This window comes from Anolis sagrei, chromosome X (assembly GCF_037176765.1).
Source record: "Anolis sagrei isolate rAnoSag1 chromosome X, rAnoSag1.mat, whole genome shotgun sequence".
NCBI lineage: Eukaryota > Metazoa > Chordata > Lepidosauria > Squamata > Dactyloidae > Anolis > Anolis sagrei.
Genome location: NC_090034.1, coordinates 32,534,030 through 32,561,623, shown reverse-complemented (window position 1 = coordinate 32,561,623; position 27,594 = coordinate 32,534,030). Strand labels below are relative to the sequence as shown.

General features: G+C 44.0%; 2 protein-coding genes and 1 long non-coding RNA gene across 5 annotated transcripts in view; 1 reads left to right on the top strand and 2 right to left on the bottom strand.

Annotated features, from left to right (window-relative positions):
* Nucleotides 1-488, bottom strand: part of ANAPC5 (anaphase promoting complex subunit 5) — a 38,465-nt gene extending 37,977 nt beyond the window's left edge. The window contains exon 1 of the mRNA XM_060785957.2: nt 203-488. Within this exon, the coding sequence (XP_060641940.1) occupies nt 203-406 (204 nt within the window). The 5' untranslated portion in view covers nt 407-488. The remainder of the gene's footprint in view (nt 1-202) is intronic.
* A 4,087-nt stretch (nt 489-4,575) lies between these two features.
* On the bottom strand, nt 4,576-9,127 carry LOC137094788 (uncharacterized). The gene is made up of 3 exons (XR_010908704.1): nt 8,987-9,127; nt 7,101-7,219; nt 4,576-4,803 (listed from the first exon to the last, which is right to left on the bottom strand). It is a non-coding gene; the product is annotated as an uncharacterized lncRNA (long non-coding RNA).
* Nucleotides 9,128-9,195: 68 nt separating this feature from the next.
* Nucleotides 9,196-26,911, top strand: RNF34 (ring finger protein 34). 3 transcript variants are annotated; one of them, XM_067473124.1, is made up of 6 exons: nt 9,196-9,411; nt 18,438-18,679; nt 22,355-22,747; nt 22,867-22,926; nt 23,779-23,980; nt 25,059-26,911. In XM_067473124.1, the coding sequence occupies exons 1-6, from the start codon at nt 9,216-9,218 to the stop codon at nt 25,244-25,246; spliced, it is 1,281 nt and encodes a 426-aa protein (XP_067329225.1). In that variant the 5' UTR covers nt 9,196-9,215; the 3' UTR covers nt 25,247-26,911. The 3 variants fall into 3 exon arrangements, with proteins under 3 accessions (XP_067329225.1, XP_067329227.1, XP_067329226.1); XM_067473125.1 differs by having other exon boundaries at nt 9,248-9,411; nt 18,461-18,679; XM_067473126.1 differs by lacking the exon at nt 18,438-18,679 and having other exon boundaries at nt 9,247-9,411.
* The last annotated feature ends 683 nt before the right edge of the window (nt 26,912-27,594 follow it).

The following is a 27,594-nucleotide window of genomic DNA, read 5'->3' as shown; positions in this document are numbered from 1 at the left end:
AGGAGCCTGGGGTGAAAATGCATCCAATCCATAGTGCAATCGTCACAGCAAACTAATAATCCCAATATTCCATAGCCAGGGCGGTGAAAGCGATACCGAACTGAGATCATTCTGACGTTTGGATGGTCTCCGAGGCCAGCCTGTTACCCCCTCCCCTCCCCTCCCCCCCCCCCCCCCCGAGAAAATAATAAGAACAGGAAACCTGCAACAAGGGCAGCAGGAGCCGGTTGAGGCGCCGCCTCTCGAGCAGGCTGAGGTGAGGCCCGGCCTGGCTCAGCTCCTCGATCAGCACCATCAGCGCCATCTTGTAAGGGGTGACCCAGTCCTTGATGCCGAAGACGTTGGCGTGCACCACGCCGTTGGTCATCATGGGGTTGAAGTAGAGGCTCTCGTGGACGCTCGCCATGGCAGCGGCTTCTCGCTTTCAGTGGGGGACCGCTAGAGGGCTTGCACACCGGCCTATTCCTTCTCCGACCAATCAGAAAAACGTTCGAGCCTCGCGCGCTCCCCCTGCCGGCCAATCAGCGAGCGGCTCGGGTCCGGCACGTTGTTGGGCCCAGATGGAAACAAAAGGTCGCAACATCTGGGGTTCCGCTTCAAGGACTGGCTTGACACCGTTGGTCTTCTGGAAATTTTGCACTTCAGCTCTCAGAATTCTTGGCCCCTGGACCAGCTGTCTGGAGCTTCTGGGAGTTGTAGTCCCAAAAGCCTGGAAGAGCAAGGTTTGGGAATCATTGACTGGAAATATTAGGCAGGGGGAGGGAATTTCTTCTGGGGAACTTCTACACTGTGGGATGGGTGTAGTTTGGCACCACTTTAGTTGCTCTGGCGTCCTGGGATTTGGTGAAGCCCCAGCCTCCTTTGGAAGAGAAACTATATCTCCCGGAATGTGTGAGATCCTGGGAAGCTACATGATTTATGTTTTTAACTTTTCAGCACATTTAATGATATGTTGTAAGCTGCTTGGAGTCTCAAACTAAAGGGAAAGTGGGATATACATTAATATAACAACTAATTTGTGAACAGAATGCTAGGCTAGAAAGGATGCGTAAATATGCAGCACATTGTGGGTGCATCTACACTGTGTAATGAATTAAGATTTCACTGCCACAGCTCAGTGCTACAGAATCCTGTGAGTTGTAGTTTTGTGAGGCACCAACACTCCTTGGCAGAGAAGGTGAAAGGTCTTGTTAAACTATAACTCCCATGATTCCATAACATTAAGCCATGGCTGTCATACCGTATTCTTTGGCCCTCCAGGTGTTTTGGACTACAACTCCCACAATTCCTAACAGCCTATCAGGGGTATCTTTCAGTGGAATGTACTTCTCAGGATAGTTTTTGAACTGTATGGCTGTCTGTTGGGAAGGCTTGGATTGTGTTTTTCCTTCCTGGCTGAAGGGGGTTGGACTAGATGCCCTTTGAGGGTCTCTCCCAGTGGAGTCCCTTTCTCTGGAGGTTTTTAAACAGTGTTTTGATCGAGGAGTGCAAAGGAGCTTTTCCCAGCACTTTTAACCCTGTACCCCATTGCGCCGGCCGAACCAGTTTTAATAGTGTCTTGATGTATTGATGTATTATCATTGTGGTTATTTTGCTTAATTGTTTTGATTTGCTTTGTTTATTGTTGTGTTATGTTTTCTATTGTATTGTGTTTTGAGACTTCGGCCAGTGTAAGCCGCATCGAGTCCTTCGGGAAATGCTAGCGGGGTACAAATAAAGTTAATAATAATAATAATAATAATAATAATAATAATTTCCATGCAACACACCTGTAGACTACAGGTAACACACTAGTGTGTCCCAACACACAGTTTAGAAAGCTCTGGCCCAGGGGTGTCCAAACTTTTTAAGCTGAGGGCTAGTTCATGGTCCTGAAATCGATAGGAACTTGAGGAGGGTCTACCCCAGGAGGAGAGACCCTGAGACCCCACCAAAGAGGGATTGCTACTTTGGCAAGCCAAGAGAAGCCTGATTTTCAGCAATTTTATTTCCCTAAAAATCCAGAAGAAATCTCACCAAAATTGAAGAAGCGCCACCAAGATGTTTTTATTAGCGATTCAGCTGAAAAGGATGCAATGCCGCAATCATTCGCCAAGCAGAGCATGTGGTTACAGAAAACAAAGACATTTTTAAAGGAAATACAGGCTTGTGAGTTTCAAAATTCCTACTCCCCGCCCTCCTCCCGGCACGATGGTGATTGGCTGGCGTGATAACAGCTGGGAGGAGGCTCAGCCGCCCTCCCCGCGCCAGAGCCAATCACAGAGCTCCTGCGGCGAGCAGGAACCTATCAGAAAGCTCCTGCCGCCTCCGTGCTCTGGCGAATCAGAAGGAAGGGAGGCGGGACAAAAAGAAACAATGCTTTCTTGAGTGGATTATGGAATTCCAATGTCCTGGGGCTTCTTGAGTCCAGAATTGGCCTTCTAAAGAAACTAACTTTATTGTCTTTAGATGGGTCTCCGATAAGTAATGATTACTTAATCCGGGTTTTCCTGTCGCAATCAGATATGACACAAAGAGGAGGCTGGGGTGGATGTCCGTTATGGAGAGGTTTGAAAGAAAAAACGGGGTTGGGGGAAAGAGACTTTTCGAGGGTTGTCTCGACCCCATTGTTATGTGATTAGAAGTTTGCCAAGTGAAAATCCAATTTAATGGCCCAATGTTGTATCTCAGGCTAAGATTCACCTTGCTGTCTCTGACAAACCAGCCAAACTTGAGAGGTAGAAAGTTTATTGTGAGGTTTTCCAAACAATCAGAGTATAAGCAGTAAAAAGATCAGTAGTACAAGGTAAAAATCCAATAAAATCCCTTTAGGTCAAAGCAGGAGACTTGAAGCAAAGAAGCAGAGTAAGGTCCAGGAAATAGCATGAGGTTACATGAAGCAGGCTTTTCCCAAGCCCCAAGCCCCAGAGCCGGAGCCAAAGCGAGCCATTTTTGCAACGTTGGAACTGACACAGGATCACTTCCAAGGCAGGTTACTTATACGTTAAACATCAAAACATCAAGCATCAAACAAGCAGCTAACGAGCAATTTTCCCACCAACAGATGAGCTCAACACTTGGCTGCAAGTCGTGAACTCTTTCTTAACACCTGGGCAGCGTGACCTTGTTTCCCACCCAGTGTCTTATCAGCTAAATTCCATTCTTGTGAAAACAGCGGCCTGTCTCTAGTTCTGTCTCTAGCTACATGAGAAAACTGAAAGTCCACATCTGTCCTCTCATTCCCATCATGCTGGTGCTCTGTACTCTCATGCCCATCATGCTGTTGCTGCTGCTGAACCACAACACCCAAGTCCGATGTCAAAAAGGATTCTCTGCTCTATTTTCCATGCAAACATGTTTCAAGATAAGAGTTCTTTTATGATTGCTGATTGCCTTTTCAGAGCCAGGGCAGCTTCCTTGTTAACTTCCCCCAAAGAGAGGGGAAGGGGGCAAAAGGTTCAGGGCAAGGTCAGAAATATAAGGGGAAATACATGAGGAAATATAGGAATCACAATAAAATCATATCAGACACCCCCTCCCTTTCCCACCCACCAGAGAATTGATTAAAGTTATAATTCCAGCAAAACATGAGTCCATAGTTCATTCAGGGGGAATTCATAGGTGGAAGCAAGTCCTTTGAAGTCCAAAACACTTGGCAGAAAGTCCAAAGTTTAGTGATTTTCACTGAGCCAGGGGATGGAGTCCTGCAGCACTAAGATTGAAGTTAGTCCTTGGTCCTTGAGAAACTATAACTCCCTCCAAGGACTGGAGTCCCAAGGCTAGACTGTTCCCTGAAAGCCTCGTGGGGTAGCCACACCAAGTTTCCAGGGCAGGGGCTTCACAAGGCTGGCCCCATCTCTCTTGACATTTCGTAAAAAGTTGAAGACCTGGATGTTCGTGCAGGCGTTTGAGTAACTGTAGTGCAATTTAGGTAATTTGAACATAGGAACGGACAATGGACGACGAATTTGGATCACGTTTTGGATGATGAGGCGATCGGGGGTGGGTTTTTCTGTGATAACTATGTAATGATGTTGTTAATTGCTAGTAATAGAATTGTGTAGTTTAATTGTCATGGTATATTGCTTGCTGCTGTTTTTAGTGTCTTGTTGTTTACTGTCTGGAAACCGCCGTGAGTCGCCCTAGGGCTTGAGATACGGCGGTATACAAGAATAGTAAATAAATAAATAAAAATAAGGACAAAGAAGCGCGAGGGCAGTGGCAGCGCGGCAGCAGCGAGGCTTGGATTTTGACAATCAGCTGTTTCCTTAAAATTACATTCTTAAAAATTCAAAAGGTTATTCCCCGAGCGCAAAGGCCCGAAATACAGAAAGCAAGATAGCAGATAGTGTTAGAATTTAGCCAGGAAATATATTCCATCAAAATGGAGCCAATCCGCCATTTCGCGGATACGGGGGCCCAAGGGGTTTCCGTATCTGCGGTTTGGGGGAGCGCAGGTTCGGCCTCCCCAGGACGCCAGGGAGGCATCCCGGGCAGACCTGCAGTCTCCCACAGCCCAGAAAAGGTTAGTTTCATGCACTTTGATAGTTTCAGGCAAGAAAGGGACACAAACTATCAAGCAGGAGAGTTTAAAAGTTACAATTTGATTAATCTTTATTGAGGGATTGGTTACATAGTTGGGGCTGGCAAAGGAGTGAAAGGAGAGAGCATACGGCTGTAAAGAGTCCCTGGTTGAGGCTGCTGCTGGGGCACATTTCATCAGTTTGGCCCAACTTGGCATTCAGGAACTGTGGAACTCCCTGCGGCTGGTCAGATCAGCTTGAAGGCAGGGGTCTGGGATGCCCTCGACGACAGTCCCTCAGCCTGTTGGGGAACCAAACTATAGGTCTTTAAAAAGCATGAACACATTTCTATGCACACTGCATATGTCTTATTTGTAGTGTTAAAAAAACCATGAAAGAACAGTACAATATATCAAACAAAGAACAAATTTTAACCAACATAAACATATCAGTCTTTCAATGGGAAGTGTTGGCTTGCTTTTGGCTGATGAGAGAGTCAAGTTAATTAGGATTGTTGTTGTTGTGGGCCTTCAAGTAATTTCAGATAGTAGCGCATGCTGCCTCAGAGTCTGGTGGGGTCTCCTTCTCTGGAGGTTTTTCAGCAGACGGCATGGCCATCTGTCGGGAGGGCTTTGATTGTGGCAGGGGGCTTATAGTGGCTGTCTGGCCCTCCCCTTTTCTTCCCAAGGGAGGGACCTCAATGAAGGGCAGCCTTTTTGAAAAATGCAGGGACACAGCATGAGACGAGACAGAGGCAGCAGCGAGCGCCTGGGGCAAGCAGGGCAATGGGGGGGGGGGGGCTTCCTTTGCAAAGAAATAAAGAAAAGGTTGCAGAGGAAGAGACAGACAGACAGACAAGGGCCACTGGGATGGGTTGCCCGAGGTTGGAGCCACCCAAGGAGTAGGTGACGCTTAATCAATCTGAAGGGACACAAGAGGCTGACATCCTCCCAAGGAGCTCGCCTTTTCCAGGGTCCTGATCCCCAAAAAAGGAAGGAAGGAATGACGAGAGGAAGAAAGTTAAGAAAGGAAGCAAGCAAGACAAGGGAGGAAGGAAAGAAGCAAAGAATGGAGGGAGGTCTGGAGAGAGAGGGGGCCAGTGGAAATTTGAACAGGGTCAGCAATTGGTCCCCAGGCCAGTCTTTGGACATGGCTTATCTAGGGGTATTGAAAGACTGGGTTTTGCCCTATACTTTCATTGTTTTTCATTATTTGGCGAAGCACATGCTTTCTTTGCTTTGCATCCCTGAACTCTAACAAGGCTACTAATAACCCTGGGTGTAATTTTAAGAAGATTGAATGGCATAAAAATAGCCATGCCAGAGAGGTTTACCTTCCCATCCCGGCAGCCTGACAAAGTAATCCTGTTAGTCTTTGCAAAAGCAAAAGCGGGGGAACCTTAAAGGAAGAAAACATCGAGAGGAAGAGCTTTCCGTCTCTGCCTGTCGGTATTATCCTTTTCATTGCACAACAAAGGTGCCCTTTAGAAGTTGCAATGGTATGGGAAAATAATTTCCAATGTGTTTATATTACACAGTGTTCCTGAAAGGCTGCATCTACATGGTTGAATGAATACAGTTTGGACACCCCTTGAACTGCCATGGCTCCATGCTATAGAAACTGGGAGTTGTAGTTGGACAAAGTATTGAATCTCCTCTGCCAAAGAGACCTGGTACTTCAGCAAACTACAAATCTCATGATTTCCTTGTATTGAGCCATGGCAGTTCAAGTGGTGATAGACTCCAGGCCTACCCAGGGAGTTTTAAATGTATATTCTACTTGTATTTTAATATATTATTATCCTATAATAATATATGGTGCAATGGGTTAAACCCTCGTGCCAGCAGGATTGCTGACCAGTAGGTCAGCACTTCGAATCAGGGGAGGGGGTTGAGCTTCCTCTGTCAGCTCTAGCTTCCCATGTGGAGACATGAGAGAACCCTCCCACAAGGATGGGAAAACATCAAAACATCCAAGCGTCTCCTGGGCAACATCCTTGCAGACGGCCAATTTTCTCAAACCTGAAGCAACTTGCAGTTTCTCAAATCGCTCCTGACACGAAAAACAAAATTAATTATCATCTTTATTATTAATTATGTTCATTTATACACTTTTTCTCTCCACAAAGGAGAATCTTTTACCTTGCTTATGAGGTAAAGAATCGCATCACCTTCAATGACCAGTCTGGACTCCTTTGGAGACAACTCCCCTCTCATCATCCACCATGCTGAGTACACATGCCCAGTATAGAATACATCTCACCACATTAAAATAGTGGACATGGCTCTTAATGAGACATGCCACATTATCACAGGATGTCTATGCCCTACACTGATGGAGAAATTATACTGCTTAGCCGGTGTTGCACCGGCTAAGAATTGTCTACTTCTATTACCAGTTTTATCATTTGTTTTTATTATGATTTTGTTAGTTTATTTTACTATGTCATTATTAAGCATTTTATTTGATGTTATTGTCTTGTTTATATGTACTTTTAATCCATTGTAATTTGTTTGGGCTTGGCCTCATGTTAGCCGCCCTGAGTCCCTTCAGGGAGATGGTGGCAGGGTATAAATAAAGTTTTGTTATTATTATTACCTGATATCCGTCGGGAAGTAGCAGCAAATAATTGGAAGGACCAAGGCATTGATATCTCTGGCCCATCTTCAGTTTGAATATCAGCCAGCATACCAACCCAAGAAATAGCTTCCTAAGATCTACAGAAATACTCGCAGGAAAAAAAAGAAAGAAAAAGAAAACTTTATTTGTACCCCGCTAGCATCTCCCAGAGGATTCGATGCGGCTTACAACAGGCCAAGGCCACAACAATACAACATAACAATACAATCAAGCAAATCAAACAATTAAAACAAATTAAAGCAAAATAAACAACAAGCACAGTACATTAAAACACATTATACTGGGCCGGGCCAAAAGGTGGGTACAAGGATTAAAAGTGCTGATTTGACAGGAGGTGTATAAAGGGTTTCTAGGGCAAGTGCGATGTGCAATCATTGGTTCTGGTAAAGTGCTTGTGGGACTTGGTAGTGGAGATTTCCTAATCCTAAACACCTCAGCAAGCGAGAGTCCAAAAGTGGCATGCTAAAACGCAGAACCTCAATCAGTGGCTGAGACCGGATGAGCGACTCCCTCCTGAGCACACAGAAGACTGGGCGACTTTGAAGGCACTGAACTGCAGCCCTCCAGGTGTTTTGGATTTCAACTCCTACAATTCCTTACAGCATCAGGCCACTTCCTTAACCCGCTCAGCTGCTAAGTTGGTCCAGCATTTCTGTGTTCTCAAACAATATGGTGTGCACAGGTTGGTGCATCAGGTGCTCTGTTCTGGCTTTGACTCTTTGCTTGAAAGCCTTCGATAACAAAATGTACTATTTTTGCCATTGATTGTTGTTGTTCATTCGTTCAGTTGCTTCCGACTCTTCATGACCTCATGGAACAGCCCACACCAGAGCTCCCTGTCGGCGATCACCACCCCCAACTCCTTCAAGATCAAGCCAGTCACTTCAAGGATGCCATCCATCCATCTTGCTCTTGGTCATCCCCTCTTCGTTTTTCCTTCCATTTTCCCAAGCATCATTGTTTTTTCTAAGCTTTCCTGTCTTCTCATGATGTGGTACTTCAACTTTGTCTCTACTCTTCTTCTCTCCAATGAGCAGTTGGGCTTTATTTCCTGAAGTATTGACTGGTTGGATCTTCTCGTGGTCCAAGGCACTCTCAGAACTTTCCTCCAACACCACAGTTCAAAAGCATCTCTCTTCCTTCGCTCAGCCTTCCCTATCGTCCAGCTCTCACATCTGTAGATGACTACAGGGAATACCATTGCTTTAACTATGTGGATCTTCATTGCCAGTGTGATGTCTCTACTCTTTACTATTTTATCGAAATTAGACATTGCTCTCCTCCCAAGAAGTAAGCGTCTCCTGATTTCCTGGCTGCAGTCTGCATCTGCAGTAATCTTTGCACCTAGAAAGACAAAGTCTGTCACAGCCTCCATGTTTTCTCCCTCTATTTGCCAGTTATCAATCAGTCTGGCTGTATAATCTTGGTTTTTTTATGTTTAGCTGCAACCCAGCTTTTGTGCTTTCTTCTTTCACCTTGATTAGAAGGCTCCTCAGCTCCTCCTCGCTTTTGGCCATCAAAGTGGTATCATCTGCATATTTAAGGTTGTTAATGTTTCTTCCAGCAACTTTAACCCCAGCCTTGCATTCATCAAGCCCCGCTCATCACATGATGTATTCTGCATACAAGTTGAATAGGTTGGGTGAGAGTATACAACCCTGCCGTATGGCTTTCCTAATCTTGAACCAGTCTGTTGTTTCATGGTCAGTTCTGACTGTTGCTACTTGGTCCATATACAGATTCCTCAGGAGAGAGACACAGTGATTTGGTATGCCCATACCACCCAGAACTTGCCACAATTTATTATGATCCAGCCAAAGGCTTAATAAAACAGATTATCTTACAGAAATCTAAGGCAGACTAGGTTCTTGTGGTTCTTCCAGCCACGAAAGCCTTCGACAATACTAAGGGAGACTTTTGGAGGGGCTCAACTGCAAAGCGATGACGTCACTGTTGTTTCTCGTCCCCGCCCGCTTTGGAAAAGCAAATATGCTCCTCCTCCTCCTTTCCTCTGATTGGCGGCGGGGCGAAGGGGACGCCCGGGCCTCTCTCATTGGCCGCCGGGGGCAGCGAATGGGAGAGTGGGGTGGCGCCTGTTGGAGAGGCGAGCTGTGGACCTGCTCCGTCCCCTCGCGCGCTGAGGCGGGGCCCAGTGCGCATGCGCCCCTGGGAGAGGGCGAGAAAAGGCAAAAGGAGTCGGAAGGAGACGGTGGTGGTTGCCGGCGCTCTCTCGTTCCCGCTGAGGCGAAGGCCTGGAGCGGCCATGAAGGTGAGAAAACCTTTCAAGGGAGCGCGGGGCTGAGGGGGAAGCGGTCCCTGAAGTTGAAGGGAACGGACATGAAAGAGTGGGGGGCGAGAAACTTCCTTTTGGAGGGGGTGCAGCCGCGAAGGGCGCCCCCCCCCCCCCGATACCTAACCACGGAAAAAAGGGGCCGGGGGAATGGAGTTCCTCCCTCAAGGAACGCCTTTCTTCCCTCCCTCCCTCCTCGGGTTGAGACTTCACCCAACTGTGTTCAGCTGGGCTGGTTGTCAAGGGCGAGGCTCCAATCCACAAAAGCCAGTTGCCTTTGCTTCAGGGAGCTTTGAGCCTCTTGGTTCGGAAGTCTCTCTGGAAACGACTCCCGAGGAGGAGCGATTGAGGCCAGGAAAGCCAATAAGTGACCTTGGTTCTCGCCCTGGCCTGCCTGCGGGGTTGTTGTGCTGCGAAACAGGAAGGGAAGTGCCTCCTTGGGCAATCTGGAGGGCAATCGAAACATGCCATCTGGAAAACATAGGAAAGGATGTCACATTGAGCTTGTTTACTTCCTCTCTGCATCTGCACCAGGCCTGGGCCAACTTCGGCCTTTGCTCCAGGTGTTTTGGAGTTATAGAATAATAGAGTTGGAAGAGACCATCTAGTCCAACCCACTGCCATGCAGGAAACACACAATCAAAGTATCCCTGACAGATGGCCATCCAGCCTCTGTTTAAAAGTTTCCAAGCAAGGAGCTTCCACCACACTCCGAGGCAGAGAGTTCCACTGTTGAACAGCTCCTACGATCAGGAAGTTCTTCAGGTGAATCCCCTTTCCTGTCATAGAATCATAGAGTTGGAAGACGCCTTGTGCGCCATTCAGTCCAACTCCCTGCCAAGAAGCAGGAAAATTGCATTCAAGGCACCATCCATTCTTTTCTACAGGTGAAACAGACACAATCCTTTAAGATGCTCCTCATAGGTATTCATGGTCTCCAAGCCTTTGATTATTTTAGTTGCCCTCCTCTGGACACCTTCCAGCTTAGAGTCAATCTCTAGAGACAGAACTGGACACAGTATTCCAGGTGAGGTCTAACCAAAGCAGAATACAAGGGCACCATGACTTCCCTTGATCTAGACACTAGACTCCTTTTGATGCAGCCCAAAATCCCATTGGCTTTTTAGCTGCTGCATCACACTGTTGGCCCATGTTCAACTTGTTGTCCATGAAGACTCCAAGATCATTCTCACATGAACTGTTGTCCAGCTAGGCATCATCCATCCTGTATCTTTGCAGCCAGTAGGCTGTTAGCAATTGTGGGAACTGAAGTCCAAAACATTTGGAGCAGTGGTTCTCAACTCCCAGAAATCCCAGCCAGTTTACCAGCTGTTAGGATTTCTGGGAGTTGAAGGCCAAAACATCTGGGGACCCACAGGTTGAGAACCACTGAGAGGGAAGGCCAAAATAGACTTAAAACCTTTTCCATGTTTTTCCATGTTTTTATGATAGAACCAATTAGGTAATGACATATATAACCCAGGAACAAAAAATGTGTAATGTAGTGTTATAAAATGGATGAATGGTGTAGGAAAATTTGGAATATTGCAATAAATGATAAATTGACTAAAAAGGATTGCTGAAAAAAGGATGATTATAGGGAAAATGTATAGCATTTGTATATATAGAAGGTAAGGGGGACAAACCTGTAATAGAAAAAATAGAATTTTGGAAATAAATATTGTAATTGGCTGGTCTGGGGGGGAAGGGTCAGAGCTAGGTGAAAGGTAAATAAGGAAAAGAGGTAAGTAACAAGTATGTAATAGAGCTAAAGGATGAACGTATTATAAGAAGTCAAGAGATACATATTACTGTATTACAAATCTGTTATGGGAAATTGGTATGTATAAGAATTTTAAAGAACTGAATATGTAAAACTCACAAGTCATTTAAATAAAAAGCTCCCACCATTCCATAGTATTGAGCTATTGGGAGTCACAGTGATTTTAACATGCATTGTGTCTACAGTGGAAATGCGTCCTAGGAGAGCAAATAACTTCGGATTCCAGGAAAAGAGGTTCCATCAAACTTTAGGAAGAACTTTCCAAAGGTCAAAGCTGTTCAGTTGTGGAATATGCTGCCTGAGAGTCCAGTGCAATCTCCTCCTCTAGAGTTTTTTAAGCAGAGTCTAGTAGGCCATCTGTTGGGAGAGTTTTGATCATGTTTTCCTGCCTGGCAGAAGGAGGTTACACTCGATGTCCTTGGGATCCCTTCTGAGATCTATGATCAGGTGGAGTATAAATGTATCTAAGCAAACAAAATGTATTTGCAGCCTTAGGGGCTCACCTACTGAAGCTTTTCCAGTATGCAGGTTGCCCTTTATAGCCTTTTCTTTTTACCAAATGAGCACAAGACTGCTGCCATATAATCCAAGGCGAAAGGAGAGCTGTGCCTCCTGTTAATTAGTAAATAGTGTCCTAAAGGTGAGCGGGATCTTAATAGGCAAAGCCTCCTTTGAAAGACCCAGCTGCATTGTAGAATAAAGCCTCAGTAGAGGCCTCTGTTAAAGTACCTGTCAGTTGTCTGATTTTCCAGGGAGGATAGACAAATAGTGCATAGGCAAGGGCCATTCAGCTGATAAAACTTAGGCTACAATACTGTGTTTGACAGAATGCATGTGTCTTATTGAACAGTAGGGCTTCTCAGGAAACATATTGTTGCTATAACCCATACAGAGACTTGGTTGGTTTGTTAAATGCACAGACAAATACAATGCAATAACTGGTCACTGGGTGTCTTTTGTTTTTGAATGAGAGTACCTTCCCATGTCTTCTTTATTTCTAATTTAGATTTATTTAGTGGGAGGCCCTTCAGTGTGAAGAGGGGGCTTGTTCATCACAGTTCTTTACATTTGTTATTTCCGAGCTGCAAAGTCTAAGAGTGCATCTACACTGTAGAATGAATGCAGTTTGACACCACTTTCACTGCCCTGGTTCAGTGCTATGGCATCCTGGGATTTGTAGTTTGGTGAGGCACCAGCACTCAATGGCAGAGAATTCTAAAGGCCTTGTGAAACTACAACTCCTATGATACTGTCACATTGAGCCATAGCAGTTAAAATGGTGTCAAACTACATTCATTCTACAGTAGCTGCACCCTTAGTTGGAGTGGACCCAGAGTTGAGAAATAGGGTGTTTTGGGAATTATTGCTCCTTCATTTCTGGTTTCTCTCTTAGGAAAAACACTTACAGACAGGCTACTTCTTTGCTCTTTCGCTGTCATGTTAATGTAGTTAGAACACCAAAACATTCAGCAATGAAAATGCAAAAGTTGGGGTGTATTTGTGCTGTAGAATGAATCTACTTTAACTGCCCTGGATAAATGTTATTTAATCATGTCATTTTCCAAGGTCTTGAGCCTTCTTTGCCAAATAATGCTGGTGACTCACCAAACTACAAATCCCAGAATCATATAGCATTGAGCCAGAGCAATTAAATTAGAGGTAACATTACTCCTGAAGCAGCTTCCCCTTTTACTTTGGCTCAGAACTAATTTGACTGTATGACGCAAATTTAATGCACACCCTAATTTTGGCAAGATAATTTAGCCCCCCAAAAAGAGAGCATTAGATTCGAGTAAATAGGGTATTAAACTGTGGTCAAGGTTCCCAAATGTAGTAGAAAGGATGAAGCATAAGGCTTGGAGAAGCTGTAGATCTCTGAAAAAAGTGCTTTTCCTGAGTGGAAAGAGAGTTAGTATTGGAAAAGCTTGGGTGCAAGAGGTAATAACAGTCAAGCTCCTTCACAGTGGATAAGCAGGTTATTATTATTTGAAACACAACAAGATTAGTACACAGCAAACAAGATAACTATGCTGGTTTTTAATATTATTATGCTCCCATACAGGTAATGCTGAGAATTGTTACACTTCTCAACTCTTAAAACACCCTCCCCACCTCATGCACACGGCTTTAGACCTTCAGACTTTACTTGGATCCTACATTTCCTGTCAACTTAGGTGTGGCAGGTATTATAGGTCTATTGCACAGTCAGTTTTGGTGATTGATTTGAACATCTGCAAATAAGCATATAAACCCTTCCAAAGAAAGAAACAGATAGTGATAGACGACCCAGCTCTTGGGAATATAGACTTAATGATGTAAATGCCCTGGAAAACAATAACAACGAAACAAAAAGCCAAAAGAAAATCACTTTGTATATCCTGTAGGCTTTTTTCAGAAATTAAAACATTTCCTTTTAGAATGATAAATACAATATTAAAAACAATTATAATGCCTACTACCCCTGTATTGTTTCTAAAAATATGTACTGGAGTGATGTTTACATAGGACTGTGTACAGCATCTTACAGTCTTGCAATTACCTGCTCTTCATTTCCTTTTCTCAGTTTAAAAAAATTGTGTCAAGAGCGACTTGAGAAACTGCAAGTCACTTCCAGTGTGGAAAAAAAACCACCTAGTGTGAAAGAATTGTCCGGTCTGCAAGGACGTTGCCCAGGGGATGCCCGGATGGTTGATATTTTACCATCCTGTGGGAGGATTCTCATGTCCCTGCATGGGGAATAGAATTCATAGATGGGAGTTCACCCTGCTCCCCGGATTCGAACCGCCAACCTGTCGGCCAGCAAGTTCAGCTGGCACAAGGGTTTAACCCATTGTGCCAATGGGTGCTTTATATCTGCTTGAAAATAGGGAGAGTTAAAGGAGACAAAATCATTTCCTTTGTTTTATTATAATGTTAACAATTTCTTCAGGGTTTTTTTCCCTGGTCCTTGTAACCTGGCAGAAGACATTCCTTATAGTGCTCAACCTTGCAAGTATTTTTTTCCTTAATAAATTGTATGTGTAATATATCAAATAAAATTTTTAAGCCAAGCTAACTTATTCACAATGCCTTTTGCATTCCTATTTTTTTAAAAAAAGAATCTTACTTTCAGTCTGTGAAGGGTACTAATCCAATTGTTTCCAAGAGAACAATACTTCCTCCCTTTTTCCTCTCTCCTTACAGTTTTGAGTGATTCTAAGTGGCCTATAAAGCAGTCTTCCTATACCTTTGCATCATTGGGAAGCATCCAGATTTGTCCTATGTAGACTCAGTGGAGGCTTGCTGTCTTGCTTGTCCCAAAGGCATGCTTCATTAGCATGCCTCCTACTTCCTTGTAATTTTACACATGGGAGGAGACATTTCCCTAGCGCAGCCAAATAACAAGAGAACATAGAGTCCCTTGGTTAACTCTTGAGGAAAGAGTTGAGTCATCAAAGCCCCATCTTTGCTATTTTACCCCTTGTATCCAGCGCATCTTTCTGAATTTGCAGTGCCTTGGGATGTATTGCATCCTTAGCTTATTATTGATAAACCTGGCAAGATCTATTTTCTTTCTCTTTTGAAAGCGGGATATAAGATGACCTTCCAGCAGAAACTTGTGTGAGGGCTATTGAAAGATCAGAGGCAAGATTTACTATTCTATTTTAAAAAAGAAAGAATTGGCTATTGTAAGTTTGCCCCTAACATAAAGAGTATTTTCTCAAAATGTTGTATGAAAGGTTTTCTACAAACTGCCTTAGCCTTCCTTGAAATAGAAGGAGTTGGTGGATATTGTTAGTTTGTGGTCTTCAGTTTATCAATGGCTTCAAAATACATGTACCATCAAAGATGCAAAGTTGATGGATACATACACTATTGTCATAGTAGTTGCCCCCCCCCCCCCCCAAATAGATTGTTAGAACAAGCTGCAACTTGCAGAGCAACCAGAAGAATAAGAGAATTGGTGAATTGTGAAGGTTATATGGGGGTGAAAATGGCCATACTGTGGCGTGTCTGTCTTGCATTTCTCTTGGCTCCCCTAGAAAGACATCTGTCAACTTGGAAAGACATTTGCATTGAATTTCTACATAAATTCAATTATATATATAACTGAATTTATGTAAAAATACAATGCAAATGAATACACACACACACAAATATATACACACACATATAAATCTCAACATACATACACCGGCTTTCCCCAAGTTACAAACATCTGACTTACAAATGACTCATAGATAAGAACAGGGGTAAGACAACAGGAAGTGAGAGAAATCTGCCCCTAGGAAGGGAAATACACTCCCAAAGGAGTTATCACAGGGAAAAGATGACTCTCCTGCAGCTTTATCCCCAGTCTTTGTTTCCACAACAAGCCACATTTTTCAAAATCCCGTTCTTACAGGGACAGAAAGTGAGGGGAAATATTCTGAACAGGGGCACAGACAGCAAAACAAACCCCACAGAGGTGTTAACCCTTTCTTATGCAATCCAAATCTAAAGAATATATATATATTTGGCTGGAGTTACACTTAAAAATGTGCCTGTTCCAACTTACATACAAGTCCAAATACAAACCTGCAGAACCTATCTTGTTCATAACTTGGGGACTGCCTGTATATATATAATGCTGACAAGTCTAATGTGAAATATGCAAGAGCTCTCGAATGTCCAGTTTAAATATGCACTTCATTCGGGTGTGATGTTCATGCTACAGACAGTACTGGAATCCACTCTCCAGATGAATTTAATTCCCTTCTTGGCTGTAAGTCATCTTCTGTATTAATATCGTCTCCACTGCTTTGGTGCAGAAAGAAGAAACCAACCTTAAACAGGATTCATTTCAATCCCCCTCACTCACAGGGCAGAAAGCTTCCAGATCCCCGGGCCATAGCTGGAAAACATAGCAAATGTTTACATCGCTGCAATCTTTCCCATTCTGTTAATGTACACTGCAGTCATTTTTCTCTTCCTACCTGTCAAAAATTTCTACACAACGCTCCTTTGCTTTTATTTGGTGCCTCTACTGTTATGTCGACGCTCTTTTTTATGCATTTGAATAGCGTATTTTAATATGGATGCAATGTCAATCCATGGACCGTCCTATAGATAGGAACATAGTCTTGTGGCAAGTCAGACCATGGTTTGTCTAGCCCAGTATTCCCAGTAATGGCTCTCTAGGAGTTCTGGTAGAATGATTTCCTAGCTGGTGAGGTCCTATGCCAGTCCTAAGCATACCCAACCCTGCTTAGCTTCTGATATCCAATGAGATTGGGTGTATTCAGGTTCATAGCTCACATTTCCTTGTGAAATCTGTTCAGCAGATGTGTTCTCATCATGAGTTCATGCAGAACTGTGGTTCTTGGGGCCTTTGTTGCTCGTAAAAGACATTTCCAGCACATTCTGCTTTTGAGAAGGCAAGACGACTGGAAACCACAATCGCTCCATAAATTTAACATGTCCTTTGGGGGAATTTGCCTTATTCTTTCCTTTTTTAAAGAAGTAGGGAGAAATTGGCTGTTTTGATTTATGCAATGTTTTATTAAACCATTCTGGTCTTGTAAATATTCTATTTCTTTCCTTTGTCAAATGTTTTCTACATTCAATACCAAACAATAGAGACTGAGTTAGAAAAATGTATTTTGCTGAAGAGAACATGGTACTTCACAACACAATGCCAGGTGACACTTGAGAACAGGGTTCTAGTCCTTTTGGCATCAAAGAAGATTTCAGATGTGGTTGGATATCAAGCAATGCTCTCCTCCAGAGTTGTTATATATGTGATGGTTGTCCTTCAATTTTTTGTTCTTCTGGCATGTAGCCCATCTTAGTCTCTTGATGAAGGGATAGTTAAAGGAGGGGCCTGAAAGAGCATAGCTAGAATTCTGAAATGATGTGTTTTGTGCATTTTGGTTGGCCAATAGAAATATCACTCTTCGGTGGATTTTGTTTTATTCTCCTTATGGCCAACAAGGCTACGCCTGAATATATACCTCAGATCTGTGTTCTGCTGGTTTGCAAGGAGTTAAAGCAAAATCAGAAATACACAATGTGATCCAAACGAAGGCCAAGAAATACACTTTTAGTGGGAGAGGTTGAGATTCAAATAGTTGTATCAGAGTTGCCCTCACATTTCGTTCTGAAATGGAGTTAAGTATTGGAAGTGATTCCACAGAAAGTGACAGGGAAACCGAAGGTCCACACTGACCTCAGTCGAAAGGAGTTAAACTTTGTTGGAAATAGACGTGAGAACTGTCACAACACATTGTGTGCAGCTTGTTTGATGTGCTAAAATTAGTGCGTCAACAGTGTTTGGTGCTATTCCCACCTTGAGTCCCACTTTTGGGGAGGAAAGGCAAGTTATTAATAAAGGGAGTCATTTATTCCTTCTGTTTAAACAGTCAGTGTTAAGGAAGTCCATGTTGATTTCCATATTGAAAGGCAAGTATTATAATTTTTAAAATCTTCCTAATATTGAATTTGTTGGACTATAAAAGCTGAACCAAATTAGGTGGGCTTTTCCCTCCAGTCAAGCAGTTCACTTCCAGTACTTAAAAGCTGTTGTGCCATGGACACGTTTTGTTTGGGAAATGTAATTCAAATAAACATGGGACAATATGGTCTACTTTAGGGCATTGGAGGATTTCCAGTACGTTTTCTCATCCAAAATTTTCAGGAATGCTCTTCATTGTGCAAAAGGCAGGCATGCCACCCTTCTTGTCTCGAATGCTGAAAGTCTGTATTACAGGACTGTATGGACCTTTGCCTTGAGGCCTTGCAGGAAAGGGGGGTTATCAATGAAATATAGTGGTATAATTTGCCTGCCTCCGTGTTGCCCTTCTAGTCTCAACCTGTATGGTCCAACTGAAGGCCTTTCCTAAAGCGGTTACGGCAGTTGTTCACTTCCCCACATTCTGGAAATTTGCCGTGTTCAGTGCTGCCTGAACGATTGGTGGCATAATAGAACAAAGCACTTATTCCAGAATGCTTTCTATGGAGATGGGATCTTTCCAAACGAACCCCCCCCCCCCCCCCCCCCGCGGTGCTATTACTAGCTGCGTTCTCTGTGTTGCAGTCCCAGTGCCTTTCATCAGAGCAGCATTGATATTGCAGGGCTACATAGTCTTCCCTTTGTTTCGGAGGTGTGGGTCTGTGCTGATGCCGCCACAAATCTAGCACTGAGAGTGAAGCGTCTTGTTTCTTCTGCTCTAAACCCAAGAGAACAAATGAGCAGGCCCTGCAGTTGGCTTCTCTTGTCTCTTCCAGGCGGGCGCGACGTCCATGTGGGCTTCCTGCTGTGGGCTGCTGAATGAAGTCATGGGCACTGGAGCGGTTCGTGGCCAGCAGCCTGGGTTCGGCAGTGGGGCCAACCCATTCCGGTTTGCACCGAGCACAGATTTCACTGTGTATACCTCTTCGGCACCAGCAGGAGCAAATCTCGTCTGTAAATCATGCGGCCTCACATTTTCAGTGTTCAGGAAAAGGGTGAGTCTTCTCTGCCCCCTCCCCCCCCCAAATAGCATCATATGTGCGAAACATTGATTATTTATTTCCTATAAAGCATGCAAAATTTTCTTAAGCTCTGCAGAGGTGAGAAGACAGTTTTGGCCTATAGGCCCAGGCTTTAGCCAGTATGATAGAAAAGAAGTGTTAACCAGCATTCTAAGGGCCACTGGCAAAAATATTGGGGCGGGGTATAGAATCTGTGGGTTGTTGTAGGTTTTTCAGGCTATGTGGCCATGTTCTAGAAGCATTCTCTCCGGACATTTCACCTGCATCTATGGCAAGCATCCTCAGAGGTTGTGAGGTCTGTTGGAACTAGGAAAATTAGGTTTATATATCTGTGGAATGTCCAGGGTGGGATAAAGAACTGTTGTCTGTTAGAGCTAAGTGTGAATGTTTCAACTGGCTACCTTGATTAGCATTTGATGGCCTGGTGGTTTTTTGATGTGGCTTGTTAGTGCCTGGGGAATCTTTTGCTGAGAGGTCATTAGCTGACCCTGATTGTTTCCTCTCTGGAGTTTCCCTGTGTTTGGGTGTTGTTTTGCTGTTATAATTTCAGAGTTTTTTTTAATACGGGTAGCCAGATTTTGTTCGTTTTCATGGTTTCCTCCTTTCTGTTGAAATTATCCACATGCTTATGGATTTCAGTGGCTTCTCTGTGTAGTCTGACATGGTGGTTGTTAGAGTGGTCCAGCATTTCTTTGTTCTCAAATAATATGCTGTGTGCAGGTTGGTTCATCAGGTGCTCTGCTATGGCTGACTTCTCTGGTTGAAGTAGTCTGCAGTGCCTTTCATGTTCCTTGATTTGTGTTTGGGCAATGCTGCGTTTGGTGGTCCCTATGTTGACTTGTCCAGAGCAGCATAGTATACAATAAGACTCCTGCAGAAGTGAGAGGATCCCTCTTGTCCTTTGCTGTACGTAGCATTTGTTGGATTTTCTTAGTGGGTCTGTTGATAGTTTGTATATTATGTTTCCTCATCAGCTTCCCTATACGGTCGGTGGTTCCCTTGATGTATGGCAAGAGCACTTTTCCTCTGAATGGATCTTTGTCTTTACTCTCGTGGCTTGTTCTCGGTCTTGCAGCTCTTCTGATGTCTGAGGTGGAGTATCCATTGGCCTGTAGAGCCCAGTTGAGGTGGTTCAGTTCATCTTGGGAGGAGGTAGGGTTTGCAGATTCTTTTTGCATGGTCTGCGAGGGCTTTAATTGTGCTTTTTTTTTTTTACTTGGGTGATGGTTGGAGTTTTTATGTAGGTATTGATCTGTTTGTGTAGGTATCCATCCAAGATGAGGAGGAGTAGGTATCTATGTGTGTGTAGGTTTTCTGTAAACCTCCACCTCCTCTGAGATGAACTGAACCACCTAAACTGGGCTTTGCAGGCCAATGGATACTCCACATCAGACATCAGAATTGCTGCAAGACCAAGAACAAGCCACAAGAGTCAAGACAAAGATCCACCCAGAGGAAAAGTGTTCTTGCCATACATCAAGGAAACCACTGAGCGTATAGGGAAGCTGATGAGGAAACACAACATACAGACTACTTCAGCCAGAGAAATCAGCCATTGCAGAACACCTGATGAACCAACCTGCACACAGCATATTATTTGAGAACACAGAAATGCTGGACCACTCTAACAACCACCATGTCAGACTACACAGAGAAGCCATTAAAATCCATAAGCATGAGGGCAATTTCAATAGAAAGGAGGAAACCATGAAAACGAACAAAATCTGGCTACCAGTATTTAAAAAAACTCTAAAATTATAAGAGCAAAACAACATCTGAACACGGGAAACTCCAGAGAGGAAACAATCAGGGTCAGGTAATCACCTCTCAACAAAACATCCCCACAGGCACTAACAAGCCACACCACATCACCGCCAGGCCATCAAATGCTAATCAAGGTGGCCAGTTGAAACATTCACACCTAGCTCCAACAGACAAGAGTTCTTTGTCCCACCCTGGACATTCCACAGATATATAAACCGAATTTTCCTAGTTCCAACAGACCTCACAACCTCAGGATGCTTGCCATAGATGTAGGTGAAACGTCCAGAGAGAATGCTCGAAAAACCTACAACAACCCAGTGATTCCAGCCATGAAAGCCTTCGACAATACAAAAATTGAGTTGGAAGAGACCTCATGGGTCATCCAGTCCAACCTCTTGCCAAGAAGCAGGGGGTTGCTTCATTATAACTTTTATACATCAAATAAACATTATAATGAAATTACCAAAGTGTTTTTATAATAAAACTATGTTACATTAGGTTTATCTTTATTTGTCTGAATTGTATTTCAAAATTCATATCAAATTAATATAGACTGGGTTTCGATATTAATCTCATGTCAATGCATAGTTGATCGTATGGCACAGTGTGAGGCATAGTCTGAGTCAGGCCTTTTTAAAATACTGTCTCTCAAGCAACAAGAAATGACATTTATCCAGCATCTACCAGTCCCCATGTGTGCCATGGGTTAATGGAGAGTCTACTGTAGTGTTTCTCAACCGAGGCGTCAGGACCCCTGGGGGCGTCGCAAGGGGAGGGGTTTCCGAAGGGACACCAAAGACAACCAGAAAACACATATTTCTGATGGTCTTAGGAATGCCTTTGGCAGAGAAGACTGAAGATCTCTCCGCCTGTCCTTGTCTTCCTTTTTGGAAACAGACGGCGAATCCTCCTACCAAAAGCCCTCCTCTTGCTGTTATTGTAGGTGAACTATAAATCCCAGCAACTACAACTCCCAAATGTCAAGGTCTATTTTCCCCAACCTCCACCAGTGTTCACATTTGGGCATATTGAGTATTTGTGCCAAGTTTGGTCCAGATCCATCATTATTTGAGTCCACAGTGCTCTCTGGATATAGGTGAACTGCAACTCCAAAACTCAAGGTCAGTGCCCACCAAACCCTTCCAGTATTTTCTGTTGGTCAAGGGAGTTCTTTGTGCCAAGTTTGGTTCAATTCCATCATTGGTGGGGTTCAGAATGCTCTTTGATTGCAGGTTAACTACAAATCCCAGCAACTACATCTCCCAAATGATGAAATCAATTCCCCCCAACCCCACCAGTATTCAAATTTGGGCTTATCGGATATTTGTGCCAAATTTTGTCCAGTGGATGAAAATACATCCTGCAGATCAGATATTTACATTACAATTGATAACAGTAGCAAAATTAGTTATGAAGTAGCAACGAAAATAATGTTATGGTTGCGGGTCACCACAACATGAGGAACTGTATTAAGGGGTCGCGACATTAAGAAGTTTGAGAACCACGGGTCTACTGTATAACGACGAACCTCTGCCTTTTTAATGGCAGAGTTGAGAATTGAGTATTCTTATTCTATTGTTGTTTATTGTTGTTTTATTTGTTTCCACCTTTTCCTGATCCCTTCTCCCTGGATATTTACATACATCAGGCATGGGATGCCTCTCAGTGACCATTATTACTCATAAAAGAACATTGTACAGTTAAGGGCCGTTACCTTCCCAAAGTCCCCTGCCCCAGTATCAAAAGGCCAAAGCACGCCAGGCCATCCTGATTTTAATTCTGAAACCCCTTCTTGATGTGCTGAGAGCATCTGCCAGGTGTATTTCTCTATTTCTGAGGCTGTGCTACTTGTGACACTGATGTGTTCTTTGTGTGCCACCTCAGCACGTGTGTTGCGAGTGCAAGAAGGATTTCTGCTCCCTGTGTTCGGTCTTGCAAGAGACCCGCCGGCGGTGCTGCACCTGCCACTTGCTGCAGGAGACAGCCTTCCAGCGGCCCCAGCTGATGCGCCTGAAGGTGAAGGATCTGCGGCAGTACCTGGTCCTTAGGAACATCCCGACCGATACATGCCGAGAAAAGGAAGACTTGGTGGACCTTATACTGCGCCATCATGGCTTGGCCTCCGAGCAGGAGACGGAGACCAGCAGCTTGTACTCGGCACACTCACAGACTTCTAGTTTTTCGACTCATCCTGCCTCTCTGTCAGGATCGGTCTCGTCCTCTCAGGGAGAGCTTGCACATAGACACGAGAGCACAGGAAATGAAATGCAGTTACAGGTAGGTGAGCAGAGGGTGGACAATCTCTTTTCTTCTCTTTCTGGGTCTTGGGACAGGTAGGCAGAAGTCAGAGGGAGGGATGGAATTAAGGAGTGACTCTTATCCTCTTGGATGTTTAGGGGCAAAGCGAGAGACTCTTAGCAGACCTTGGTGAAGAGGACGAAAACGCTGAAGAGCAGGTAGGTGGTGAGCCACTTGTTGAAACGGAAGCTGAACTTGCATGCTGTTGACAGTAATCCTATCTATATGTTAATTGCCTTATCTGCCATTCAGGGAGCAATGAAAATGACATTGAAAAACAGATCACAATCTTGCCATGATGTCGTGTTCGGGCATCAGTCATGGCTATCCGAACTGACCCAGTGTTGAAACACCACTTTTACCAGCTCAAATTGTTTTTGTTTTGTTTTATTAAATTTTTCAGTTGATACAACAACAAAAGAAGAAAAGGGAAAACAGGAAAGAGAAAAAGGGGGGGGGGAGTGGAGTTCTTAGTAGATTAAACTGTGACAAATATTAAATATGTCACAAAAGAAGAGGGAAGGGGTTAAAGGCAAAGAAGAAAGACACTTACCAATGTACAAAGTTTTCTTAATGTCCTTATGACACTAAATAAACATTTTCTTTTTGATACATCTATTTCTTCATATCAATGACAAGGATTATATAAAATATGAAGAGTTTCCATGTAAAGGGAGGAACTCAAATTGTTTGATAGTGATCTTTTGAGAAGGGGGTGCTGAAGTGCCTGAGCTGCAACAAAAATGCACATTTTCCTCAGTTTTGGTTACACTGGAGCAGGGTTTTTGTTTGTTTGTTTGTTTGTTTTTGGTTTTTTGTGGGGTTTTTTGTTATTTTTTGTTGGTTTTTTGTTTTTTTTGCTAACTTGCTAAGCAGAGTGGTGCTCAGGACTTTGTTTTGTTTCCCTGTTGCTTGCCAAAGGATTATGAGCACTATCACACAGTCTCCTCAGGGTGTTGGTAAGACAGCTGCTTCTTTGCCAATAGCTAATGTCTGTGTCTGGATTTCAGACCCCGGGGCAGTCTAGGAAGCGTACAAGGGCCTCGCTTTCTGACATTTCAAGCCTGGAGGATATTGAAAGACTCAGTGTTCGCCAGCTGAAGGAAATCCTGGCCCGCAACTTTGTCAATTACTCAGGATGCTGTGAAAAATGGGAGCTGGTGGAGAAAGTGAGCCGGCTGTACAGGGAGCATGAAACAAACCACCGGACGCGTAAGTCCACTTAAGAATATCTTCTGATTGTTAATGAAAGAATACTTATTGGGGTAGAGAGTATCTGTTTTAAGCCATTGCCTACACCAGAGCTTTCCAAATGCGCAAACGTCATGAGAAATGACAAAAAAATTGGAAACATATGTTATCTTACAAATCATACTATATTTCATCACACAATAGTTGCACGTTTTGTCCCTTCTTTAATGAAAAAGGGGGGCAGCGACTCTTACGCTATGGGAAAAAAACTGCCTTTGATTCTCAGTTTTCAGTTTTGCATAAAAAGTAAAATCCCTCCCAGACAGGAGGAGGAGGGTTTCAGCTTCCAACAAACAGCTCCATCTCGTTTGTTTCATTTCTTAAACTGCCTTTAAACAAGGAGGAGGCAGGAGGGAAGGTTCCACCTTCCATTCCTTCCCTGATGTCAAGACAATTTACAAAACCTGAAAGAGGAACTCTTTGGAGAAAAGTGAGAAGATCTGAGTTCCAGAGCCCTCCATTTCAGGTTTTTAAAACTGCCTTCAGGCCTTGGAAGAAAAGACAGAAGAGTGGAGCTACAGAGACCTCTATTTCATAGTTTTTAAGCTGCCTTACCTTCGGAGAAGGAAGGATTCAGCCCTAAACAGCTCTGTAATTATTATGCAAGGAACACAAAAATACGAATTTTGCCACCGAAAAATGGGCACGACTATTATGTGATGAAATACAAATATGTTGGGTCTCCCATTAGTTATCACAATTTATGTACGTGTCCGTATCTGATAAGGAGTTGATTTAACCTCTAGTTTGCTGGTAAAACTGTATTAATGCCTCATGAAATTATGCAAGAAATGTTTGGAAAGCTCTGGCCCACCCATTACTGCAGCAGCCTTCATTCTCACTTTTAGGGGCTACTCTAACTTCTCCCTTGATGCTTAAAAGGGTGACTTCACCTTACACACATAGCTGGCAAAGCTTCCCTTTTTGTCTGCATGTAAAAGTATTTGTGTGTGTTGCTGTCTCTGTTGGGTTATGAATGGAGAAGACTTCAGTTTGGGCAAGGCTCTCCTCTAACAGTAGCTCTGTTGCTCCTTGGCAGAAGGGGAGAAGCCCCCCCTGAACGAAGAGGATGACAACCTCTGCCGGATCTGCATGGATGCAGTCATTGACTGCGTGCTCTTGGAGTGTGGCCACATGGTCACCTGCACCAAGTGTGGCAAGCGCATGAGCGAGTGTCCCATCTGCCGCCAGTACGTGGTGCGGGCCGTGCACGTGTTCAAGTCCTGAGTGGCTGAGGCCAGCACCGGAGGCTTCCCCAGGGAGAGGCGCAGTGGCCGGGCGGTCCCACGGTAGTCCTCAGTTCCAGTAACTCATAGCATCTTGAACCGAAGCCTAGGAGCTTGACAGATGTCCTTCCGCTTTGTCATTCAAGACAGTGTGGGGCAAAGTGGAGAATGGCCAGAAACTGAGTTGAGTCACATGTGGAGCGGGGGATCTAGCGCTGCGCATTGCTCTCTTCTGAAGAATAGCACACAAGCCCATGGCGAGGTCAAGGAATCAGAGCTTTGCCTTTCCTAGAAAGGAGAAGGAGCTGATTGCATTTCGTTTGCGAAAAAGTTCCTCGCTGTCACTTGACGGAATGCAGCAACCTCTTGGAGACTCAGTCACGCTTCCCCCAAAACCCAGGAAGTGGCGCGGGGAAGGCGTCACGTTCAGGGAATGGGGGCTCTTGTGCCAAGTACCCAGAATGTCATTCCACATCTATCCAGCAAAGGTTAGTCGCCTTAATCATGCTCTTTAATAGCTAGTTGTTTTTTTTAGGAAAGGAAATTATGAGAAATTCTGGTCCTAAAGCTCTTCTGCATATAACTTTAACTTCTGTATATAACTTTCACTTCCAAAATCAAGGACTTTGCTCACAGTGAACATGGGCAAACAGAATTTTGATATAGCTATGTCTTTTCTTGAAAATGCACACTGAATGGCAGTTAAGGCTTCACATACTTAAGAGTTGTGTTTTGGTCCTTTCTCACGCTATTCAGTTCATTCGCCTGCAAGGTCTTGCAGCTAAAAGCAGTGACTGATGGATCTTTGGGGTTCTCCTGGCCACATACAAAAATGACTGAAGAAAGGAAATGTGGCAATTATATGGAGATGCAAACTACACAGCACTAGTCCTATACAGCTAGAATGTAGTTTGAATTTGGACACAGTAGGAAAGAGAGAATAACTTGAGAAAAGGATGGCTACTTTAGATACAGGTCCAGCATTTTCCTGACACAGTGCTTCCCTTTTGTGTAAAGGACAAGCCTCCCGAAGGGTTTTCCAGTTGCACAAAAGCCAGGCCTTGATGGTTCCTACTCCAAAAACAGAGTCCCCAGTGGCACAGTGGGTTAAACCGCTGAGCTGCTAAATTTGTTGCCTGAAAGGTCGCAGGTTCAAATCTAGGGAGCGGCGTGAGCTTCCGCTGTCAGCCCCAGTTTCTACCAACCTAGCAGTTTGAAAACATTAAAATGTGAATAGATCAATAGGTACTGCTCTGGCGAGAAGGTAACGGTGTTCCATGCAGTCATGATCTTGGAGGCGTCTATGGACAATGCTGGCTCTTTGGCTTAGAAATTATGAGCAACAACCCCCAGAGTCGGACATAACTGGAATTAATGTCAGGGGAAAACCTTTACCTTTACTACTCCAGAAGCAGAGCTTATCCCAAAGCCATGCACAAGGAACAAAGGAAGTGGAGCAGTCATTTGTTTTCATATTGTAAACTGACTTATTTTTCAGAAGGGAGCAAAACGTTAAGGCTTTATTTTTTGAAGATTTTTTTTAAAGATAAGGTGCAGATAAACCATCGAGTCCTTGTTCAGGGGAGTCAAGCCGAAAAAGAATGTAGCATATCCATAATGTTCTGAACAACGGCTGCAGAGTCAATAAAACATTTTGTTAACTGGCTTTTTCTGTTGCGTGTGTCTCATTGCTGAAATACTCCGAAAAGAGTATATCTCTCTCTTTATACATTAACTCAATTCTTTTCTTCAGGCATAAAAAAATCACTGCCCTGAATGTAGGATTGTTAAAGAGCTTACTACCAAAGCTTTGTCATCCTCAGTATTCCTTTCTCCCTTGTCGAGTTTGCTTCCATCCTTGCTCTGCAAAACCTTCTGGTCCTGGTGATGCTCATTCATTACCTCTCTTTGAGGTAGCCTAGCTATATACTGGCCTCTTGTGGTTGCATCTCAGCACTGCATACATATGTGCCTATTTATTTCTTTTGAGGTATCAGCCCCCACCCCAATGTGTATTTTTGTAGTTGAAACCCCACTAGCATTTTAAGTTGGACCAGGTTTGGTCCAGATCCATCAAGCCCTTTGTGGAATAAGCATACATACGTATTTTCACTTTACTTTATATCAGTGTTTCTCAACCTGGGGGTTTCAGAGGGGTTGCCAAAGACCACCAGAAAACATACATTTCTGATGGTCTTAGGAACCCCTTTGGAAGAGAAGGCTGAACAGATGGAAAATCCTCCCACCAAAAGCTGCCCTCCACTGGGATTGGCCGGCCTCTCAGCCAAGGGGAGGGCTGTTTCTGTGACTCCAAGCAGGGAGGGGGGAGCAGGCGTGCTTGATGCATGG